We start from the raw sequence: 10,000 nt of genomic DNA, 5'->3' as shown, positions 1-10,000 counted from the left end.
AGAGCCTGTAGACACTGTTACAGTAACGTTAATGATGAACTCCAGAGCCTGTAGACACTGTTACAGTATAACATTAATGATGAGCTCTAGAGCCTGTAGACTCTGTACAGTATAACATTAATGATGAGCTCTAGAGCCTGTAGACTCTGTACAGTATAACATTAACATTAATGATGAGCTCTAGAGCCTGTAGACTCTGTACAGTATAACATTAACATTAATGATGAGCTCTAGAGCCTGTAGACTCTGTACAGTATAACATTAACATTAATGACGAGCTCTAGAGCCTGTAGACTCTGTACAGTATAACATTAACATTAATGACGAGCTCTAGAGCCTGTAGACTCTGTACAGTATAACATTAACATTAATGACGAGCTCTAGAGCCTGTAGACTCTGTACAGTATAACATTAACATTAATGATGAGCTCTAGAGCCTGTAGACTCTGTACAGTATAACATTAACATTAATGATGAGCTCTAGACTAGAGCCTGTAGACTCTGTACAGTATAACATTAACATTAATGATGAGCTCTAGAGCCTGTAGACTCTGTACAGTATAACATTAACATTAATGATGAGCTCTAGAGCCTGTAGACTCTGTACAGTATAACATTAATGATGAGCTCTAGAGCCTGTAGACACTGTTACAGTATAACATTAATGATGAGCTCTAGAGCCTGTAGACTCTGTACAGTATAACATTAACATTAATGATGAGCTCTAGAGCCTGTAGACTCTGTACAGTATAACATTAATGATGAGCTCTAGAGCCTGTAGACTCTGTACAGTATAACATTAACATTAATGATGAACTCCAGAGCCTGTAGACTCTGTACAGTATAACATTAATGATGAGCTCTAGAGCCTGTAGACTCTGTACAGTATAACATTAACATTAATGATGAGCTCTAGAGCCTGTAGACTCTGTACAGTATAACATTAACATTAATGATGAGCTCTAGAGCCTGTAGACTCTGTACAGTATAACATTAATGATGAGCTCCAGAGCCTGTAGACTCTGTACAGTATAACATTAATGATGAGCTCCAGAGCCTGTAGACTCTGTACAGTATAACATTAATGATGAGCTCTAGAGCCTGTAGACTCTGTACAGTATAACATTAATGATGAGCTCTAGAGCCTGTAGACTCTGTACAGTATAACATTAATGATGAGCTCTAGAGCCTGTAGACTCTGTACAGTATAACATTAATGATGAGCTCTAGAGCCTGTAGACTCTGTACAGTATAACATTAATGATGAGCTCTAGAGCCTGTAGACTCTGTACAGTATAACATTAATGATGAGCTCTAGAGCCTGTAGACTCTGTACAGTATAACATTAATGATGAGCTATAGAGCCTGTAGACTCTGTACAGTATAACATTAATGATGAGCTCTAGAGCCTGTAGACTCTGTACAGTATAACATTAATGATGAGCTCTAGAGCCTGTAGACTCTGTACAGTATAACATTAATGATGAGCTCTAGAGCCTGTAGACTCTGTACAGTATAACATTAATGATGAGCTCTAGAGCCTGTAGACTCTGTACAGTATAACATTAATGATGAGCTCTAGAGCCTGTAGACTCTGTACAGTATAACATTAATGATGAGCTCTAGAGCCTGTAGACTCTGTACAGTATAACATTAATGATGAGCTCTAGAGCCTGTAGACTCTGTACAGTATAACATTAATGATGAGCTCTAGAGCCTGTAGACTCTGTACAGTATAACATTAATGATGAGCTCTAGAGCCTGTAGACTCTGTACAGTATAACATTAACATTATGGTTGAAAAAAGGAGCGTAGAGTGAGAGCGGACGCATGACATATGTCGCGTGTGCTTATGCAGGCAATTTTGAGGTATTTGTACTTTACTTGAGTATTATTACTTCTACTCCACATTTCAGAGACAAATATTGTACTTTTACTCCACTAGACATATCACGTGTGTGCGTGCACTATCTGAGCCTCGTCCATGCAGTGTGTGTGTGTGTGTGTGTGTGTGTGCGTGTGTGTGTGTGTGTACCTCTCGACACACGGCAGCTATCTGAGCCTCGTCCATGCAGTGTGTGTGTGTGTGTGTGTGTGTGTGTGTGTGTACCTCTCGACACACAGCAGCGATCTGGGCCTCGTCCATGCAGGTTTCCGTGACGACGTCCGTCAACGACCCTCCGGCCAGGTACTCCATAACGACCCATAGCTCCTCCCCCACCAGGTAACTATAGCAACAAGACACACCAGGTAACTATGGCAACAAGACACACCAGGTAACTATGGCAACAAGACACACCAGGTAACTATGGCAACAAGACACACCAGGTAACTATGGCAACAAGACACACCAGGTAACTATAGCAACAAGACACACCAGGTAACTATAGCAACAAGACACACCAGGTAACTATGGCAACAAGACACACCAGGTAACTATGGCAACAAGACACACCAGGTAACTATGGCAACAAGACACACCAGGTAACTATGGCAACAAGACACACCAGGTAACTATGGCAACAAGACACACCAGGTAACTATGGCAACAAGACACACCAGGTAACTATAGCAACAAGACACACCAGGTAACTATAGCAACAAGACACACCAGGTAACTATGGCAACAAGACACACCAGGTAACTATGGCAACAAGACACACCAGGTAACTATAGCAACAAGACACACCAGGTAACTATAGCAACAAGACACACCAGGTAACTATGGCAACAAGACACACCAGGTAACTATAGCAACAAGACACACCAGGTAACTATAGCAACAAGACACACCAGGTAACTATGGCAACAAGACACACCAGGTAACTATGGCAACAAGACACACCAGGTAACTATAGCAACAAGACACACCAGGTAACTATAGCAACAAGACACACCAGGTAACTATGGCAACAAGACACACCAGGTAACTATGGCAACAGTAATAAACAGTTCATCACACACCGGGTAACTATAGCAACAGTAATAAACAGTTCATCACACACCAGGTAACTATAGCAACAGTAATAAACGGTTCATCACACACCAGGTAACTATGGCAATGACACACAGTTCACATGAAATAAAGAACGTAATAAGATATCACGACTGAAAATGTTTCTCAGATGCTACATGGTTGCCACAGCGACTGTCTAGCATCTGAGTGTGTGTGTGTGTGTGTGTGTGTGTACCTGTCCAGGTAATTGACTATATTTGGGTTCTTGTTTTCCCTCATCACCAGTATCTCATTGATGATCAGTTCCTTCTTGGGCTGCTGCTGTAGATTCATCTGTTTAATGGCCACCTGCACACACACACCCATGCAGTGGTGAATAACATTCAGCAGAGCAGCAGCACCCTCTAGTGTCCACCACGATGAATCACAGCGCCGTTGTGTGGAAGAGTGATTGACAGGTGCTTGCCAGCGTATTATTGGTTGAAACTGGTCGGTATTTGACGATGTGATTACACATTATGTTTTAGTTTGACAGGAAGTCATTAAGATTGGACTATAGATATAAAAATACACACATTTTATTCTAGTCATTTATTTTTATTTCATGAGAGACAGAGAGAGAGAGAGAGAGAGAGAGAGAGAGAGAGAGAGAGAGAGAGAGACACACAGGGAGAGAGAGAGAATGCATCTACTGTACCTCTTGTCCAGTAGCGATGTCTATAGCAGTGTAAACCGTTCCAGAGGCTCTGTGGACAAACACAACATTAATGCACTGATAAAATAATAAAACATTGAAAGCATTTTCCATCATTCATTCATAGCCTATTCTCTCGAGACAGACTGTAGACACCGTCATTCACCGACGTCAGCAGATGTATCAGGAGGTGGGGAGGGGGGGGCATGCGTTAGTCTGACGTCCCGTTAGTCCACATACGTTGCCGTAGTCCACAAGACTCACCCGGGGGTTCCGTGTGCGGTTAGGGTTAGTAATGTGGGATTATTGGGGGATTATTGGGACTTCAGACTGAGAGCTCTGGTTGTCTGTCTACACAAGACTAGTGCAATCCTACAGGTTCCATACAGTAGCTCCCCTCTAGTAAACGGACTGTGGGCGCAGACAGACAGACTTACCCCTGTCCGATCTTCTCAAAGCGTGTGTACTTCTTCTTGGGGTCTCCCACACTCACTATGCTCCCTGAGAGGGGGACGAGAGAGGGAGAGAGAGAGAGAGAGAGAGAGAGAGAGAGAATGAGAGAATGAGAGAGAATGAGTGAGCAGAGTTATTTGACTTTGACTCAAAACAACAGACAGTAACTTATAGAGGATTTGACAAGAACGAAGGACAGAAATACCACAGTGAGAGTGAAAAAGAGAGGGAGGGGGGAGAGAGGGAGAGGGACAGAGAAAGGGAGAGTCAAAGAAAAAGAGTCAAGAAGCGAGAACAACAAGGAGCATTACATCTGTGGACTGCGAGTGAGGGACTCCAACTGTCCAACAGCAACACACAGAGAGAGAGAACATCACCGCAGAACTGGAACTGTGACACACTGTAAAAATCCTGATGGCTAATTTAACTCTGATCGTTTACAAACAGAACCAAAATGGACCTCCATTTGTACGTCTCAGGAGGCCCACAACTGGATAAATTAACACTGGTGGATTTTACTGCGTGGAAGTTCATGGAACACAAGACAATAGGCTCTCTATGCACACAGAATAACTCCTCCTACCTCCGGCCGCTTCCCTACTTCCTTCACAGGTGTTATCAATGATAGTAATTAAGGCTCTGTTCCATTTAGTGTGCAGTGGCTCTCACACGTTTTTAATTTCATATCTCTGAGAGTGTAAAAAACGTGTACACTCTCAGAGTTACACACCTGTATACGGGTCCATTTGGAACCCACTCAAATGGCCCATACCACTCAAGACACTTTGAGACCCACTGGAGTGTTTCCAGTGAGCCAACATGCAACAATAGAACGTCGCAGTCCCTCCCCCTTTCATGACGACGCCAGGCCCAGGAAATTAATCCCAATGCATTTTTCCCATAGACATTTCATAAAGCATTTATTTAAAGACCTTTTAAGCGTCGTACGAAGCCAACTCGAGTCGTGATAAATCATGACAACAAACACAATATTTTGGACCAAACAAATTATTACAAAGAAGAAAAACTAATTGTGGTAACCTGCCGGTTTTTTTCTACTTTCTAATTCTTTGTTTGGCCCAAAACATTGTGTTTATTGTCATGATTTGTCACGACAAAGGTTGGCTTTGTCCGCAGCGTAAACGTCTTTAAATAAATACTTACTGAAAAGCCTATGAGGAAAATGAACGGGGATTTCTTTTCCGGGTCTCTCGAGGAACAAAGCTTTCATTAGCATCAGCGGTAACACCTGTGAAGGAAGTATAGGGAAGGTGCCCCCATGCTCTTTCGGTGTGTATGCATGGAGCCCACTAGAGCATAATTAGGAGTAGAATTCCACGCACGTCACACTGGGTTTAGATCAATGGAGCATGCTTGTCTGGTGGTGACGGAGTGACGGAGAATACCAAGGAGAGAGAAGGAGAAGCAGAGAAACAGATGGCCCGGTCGGGACAGCAGAATGGAACAACAGAACACAGCAGGCCTCTCGGGTTGAGCGAGAGTTGCACACGACGGGAACACACGTGGTCCAAAGGGCCAGGCGGTTTATACTTAAAGGAGAATTCCATGCTAGAAGAAGGCTTTCTTACCTTTATTTGTAGTCGTTACGTCCCCACCGAAGAGGTCCAGGTGTTATTTTGTGCAAAAGCGCATTATTGGCTGTTTCCCATATCATAAACCCTCAATGAATTGAATTGCATTGAATTGGGCATTGGGTTTTTGTGCTAACTCAAAAATGTTTTTTTTTTGTATCCTCTCTTCATAATGTAAATAGTATCCCAAGCGGCACACTTTACTACTTATTTAGATATGCGAATTAGCACAAAAACCCAACCCCCATTGAGGACTTACAGTATATTAGGGGAAATAGCCAACAATGCACTTTTGCACAAAAAAACACCTGGACCTCTTTGGTGGGGACGTAACAATTACAAACAAAGCTAGTCCGAAATTCTCCTTTAAAGGCGTATTCTTCATAGTCCAGTTTTTCGGTAGTAAAACCAGAGAGAATGTGTTGTATGAGCTGTGGTGGTGACCATGTCAGTGACGTCATGTTGTATAGTTGTGTGAGCGGTGACTGTCAGTGACGTCATGTTGTATATAGTTTTCGGTGGTCAACCTCTTCACCGAAAACTGGACTATGTATGAATAGGTTCCGTGCCCGTGTCGCACACACACCGGAAAAGATCTACCAGGTCACTGCGCGTCACGCTGCGAGCTCGTAGATCAGCGATATGTGTGCGCGCCGCGCGGCACGCAACAGAGTATAACTCAGACATGGCAACCTTCACCGAGTCACTCGGTAACCACAAGAGATTGGACGGATATAAAGAAAGACAGGAGAGGAAGACCAATCAGACGTGAGGGTTTTTTTTTGGGGGGGGGGGGGTATGGGGGGGACAGACTACAGTGGATTGTAGCAGGTCTGTCAGTCACTGGAGAGACAGCCAGACTTGCAGTATCCAGATCTTACCAGTAGAGGGGGACCTTAGCACGTCTGGAGAAGCGTGTGGGGGCATGGTTTAAGAAAATACATACTTGCATATTATTTAGAGAGAACAAAAAATGTAATCAATAATACAAAATAATAAAAACGAATAAAAAAGCTTTTGGGGCATGATGTTTTTATGTTATGTTAATGTATGTTCATCTACATTGCCACTGCAACAGGCATTATCAATTGTGGTTTTCACGCCAAGGAACGCCCATAAATATATCATATTTTGTTCCAGGGACCCCCAGACCCTAACCCTGAGTTAAAAAAAAAATCGCTTTAAAAATGTGTATATTCAAAGATATTTGCACAAATTAGATTTTTCTAAAATAGCAGATCTACAAGCTCATAGGTTGGCATGGAGTGACGCGCTTGTGTACTTGTATGTATATCTGCAAAAAAAGAAAAAATGTCAATTGAAAATGACAATTTTTCGGAATGAATGTTTTAAGCCAAGGCATTGACTTGTATAGGAAATAACAAGCAAGAATTCCTCACGCTAAGTCGCGTTAGCATTTGACTATAAGAAAGGCAATGCAGAAACTCCAACGTTCTGTCCTCATCACATCACGTTAATTAAAACCCATTTAGACCTGAGGACAATTCTACAAATGTCTTCTAAATCCTGACAGTTTTCGTAAAAACCCATGTTTCTATGCGAGTCGTTCTCAAACATTATCATGTCAAGGACCCCCGAGATTATTATGCAATTGGCTACCGACCATAGGCGGAGCTTGAACTTGACGCCTGGGGGTGCGACTGCTTGGCCAACGACACCCGTTTTTGACCTTTATTTTATTATTTTAGCGTTTTTACAATGCCCTAACCCCTAAAAATGAGTTATTTAGGTAGTACAGCAGCTCACACACATACACACATGCACTACAGCCATACAGCGAGTCATCATATCATGATAAGAGAGATGATTACAAACTACAGTCAGAAGCCAGAAGTTAAGTTAAAAGAAAAAAAAAGAAAAAAAAAACCCTCAAGCTCCGCCCATGCTACCGACCCCAATCTGAACATATGTTGTTCCAGGGACCCCCCCCCCCAGAAGCAAACATTTTCTGTTACAAAACGTTGGCCGTTACAAAACGTTGGCTCGTAGCGCGGCACTCGGTTCCGCGCTATGAGCTTGTAGATCTGCTATTTTTCAGTAGCTAAAGTATGCTTATATAACACCAAAATGGGTTAACAACACGTCAATTAGATCTGGACTGGAGCTGCTATATGTTCTGTCGTTCCATGTGACTGGTGTGTGAACTGGGCTAAATAAAGCCGTGCTGTTTCTAAGTGAATAAAGGAATGACTTGCAGATGACGAGTGTCTCTCTGTCCCAGTAGCCGTTTCATGTTTTTCCTCCCACACAACCTATTTATCATCGCGCTACGACGGATCATGCCGGAGCATTGTTTTATCATTTATGAAGCATAGCAGTGGGCGTGGTTTTCTGGACGACACTGAGAATCGGCCATTCATTTTTCCCCATAGAGATTGACTAAAATATTCATATCAATTATTTAAAGCCTATATAGAATCAAGCCATCCAGGATCCTTTGATCCACGCAAGATGCAAGACGATATCATACTATATATCTGATTGACTTCATTTCCACTTAAATGGTATTCGTTTAGGAGAAAGAAAGTGGCCTGTATACACTGCAAAGCTTTTGTTTAGAGTCAAGCAACATTTCGGTCTCGCGAACATTCTTCAGGCAACTTAAATGGTATAAAAGATACCAGATCGGGTAAATTGCCTGATTACCGATCGAGTCATTTTGAGTGAATATCGGCCGATCGATCGGAGCAACTCTAGTGTGTGTGCAACTGTGCATGCGTGCATGTGTGTATTTATGTGCGTGCACATGCATGTGCGTGTGTGTGCGTGTGCGTGTGGTCTCTTACGTAGCTTCTCCAGTATCTCCTCGTCGGACATCTTCTTCTTCCTGGTCTTGTTGTCCTGCGGGCGGGGCAGGGAGGGGCCCGGGGCGGGGGCGGGGCTAGCGCTGGCCCCTCCCTCTGCGGGGGGAGGGGGGGAGGAGGAGGAGGGAGGGGGCGAGGTGATGGGCGAGGTGGCCGCGTCTTTGGTCGGGGGAGGGGAAGGGGGGAGGAGGGGCTCGATCACCGAACGGGTGTATATCTGAGACGGGGAGAGAGAGAGGGGTGAAAGGTCAAATACGGTCTGAACCAATGACAGGTGTAAATGACAGACAGACAGACAGACAGACAGACAGACAGACAGACAGACAGACAGACAGACAGACAGACAGACAGACAGACAGGTTACACCAGTCTTTGTATTGTACTTAAGTACAGTACTTAAGTAAAGTACAGTACAAAATTAGAACATAGTTGCTTTCCACCACTGGACTTTAACAGCATTATCGCACACTTGTGTGTGTGTGTGTGTGTGTGTGTGTGTGTGTGTGCGTGCGTGTTGGTAGTTCCAGTGAGGTGGACAAAGCCACTCTGTCACCATGGTAACGGCATAGGCGCCACAGTGGCAGACACTTACCCATCCGCCAAGCTCTCTGATAAAGGAGCTGTGTGTGTGTGTGTGTGTGTGTGTGTGTGTGTGTGTGTGTGTGTGTGTGCGTGCGTCTGACTTTAACAGAGGTCTACATGGAAACCTTCAGGTATTTGCTTGGTTGTACAGAGACTACAGAGACTGCAGTTTTTTGGGGCGACTAGACAGCAAACTCCTCCTCAGTGCTTTTATATTACACCCGTTTGTCACTCTGAGAGGGACTACACATGTCTCACTTGGCCGGGTCCATTTGGTTACATTCTGTACTCTTTCAGAGGGGAGGGCACCCTGGAGAACTGTTGCTGGGTAACAGAATGTACGCCTGTACGGAGTATAATGGATGCACTGTATCGCTGTGTTACGTTTACAGTACAATACATTGTGTTTCGTTCAAATCCCCAGGTGTGGAGAAATACGAAGAAAAAAAAGAGCCTTTGGCACCTGGACAATGAGACAACACAAGAGTACAATGGACAGTAATGGAACCATGTCTTTGTGTTATCCTTTTAGCATAGCCTTTTCTTTGCCAGGTGCTCAAAAAGAACCTGGACTACATTTGCACCCACCACTACTGACGACCGTAAAGACGACTTTAGTGGCGACTTCAGTGACGACCTATTCATGATTGGCAAAGTGAGTGACAAAGTGAATTTAATGTTGTTTAAAATCATTTAATTCAATCAAATATGACTGTTCTGTTTGGATGTATGGGCTGTCAAGGCCAGAGAGTAGTTTTTTTGTCACTCAGCATAACTTCCGGGTATGATGATGATGTCACACGCATACCCTCTATACTGGCGGGCCATGAATCACACATTTTAGGAAGAAAGCTCCATTCTCAGGTACGTGTCTGTGTGTGTGTGTGTGTGTGTGTGT

At 43.6% G+C, this 10,000-nt stretch overlaps 1 protein-coding gene across 5 annotated transcripts in view; it reads right to left on the bottom strand.

Moving 5' to 3' along the window:
* pak1 (p21 protein (Cdc42/Rac)-activated kinase 1) overlaps positions 1–10,000 on the bottom strand; it is a 57,457-nt gene that overhangs the window by 2,154 nt on the left and 45,303 nt on the right. For all 5 annotated transcript variants that reach the window (XM_083772781.1, XM_083772780.1, XM_083772778.1 and 2 more), the window contains 5 exons: positions 8,503–8,737; positions 4,088–4,151; positions 3,654–3,702; positions 3,192–3,304; positions 2,111–2,228 (listed from right to left, as the gene is read on the bottom strand). In XM_083772781.1, the coding sequence (XP_083628907.1) occupies positions 2,111–2,228; positions 3,192–3,304; positions 3,654–3,702; positions 4,088–4,151; positions 8,503–8,737 (579 nt within the window). The remainder of the gene's footprint in view (positions 1–2,110; positions 2,229–3,191; positions 3,305–3,653; positions 3,703–4,087; positions 4,152–8,502; positions 8,738–10,000) is intronic.

Source organism: Protomyctophum parallelum (genome assembly GCF_964188405.1).
Source record: "Protomyctophum parallelum genome assembly, chromosome: 9".
Lineage (NCBI taxonomy): Eukaryota > Metazoa > Chordata > Actinopteri > Myctophiformes > Myctophidae > Protomyctophum > Protomyctophum parallelum.
The sequence above is the reverse complement of the archived record's forward strand: the minus strand, read 5'-3'. Positions and strand labels throughout refer to the sequence as shown.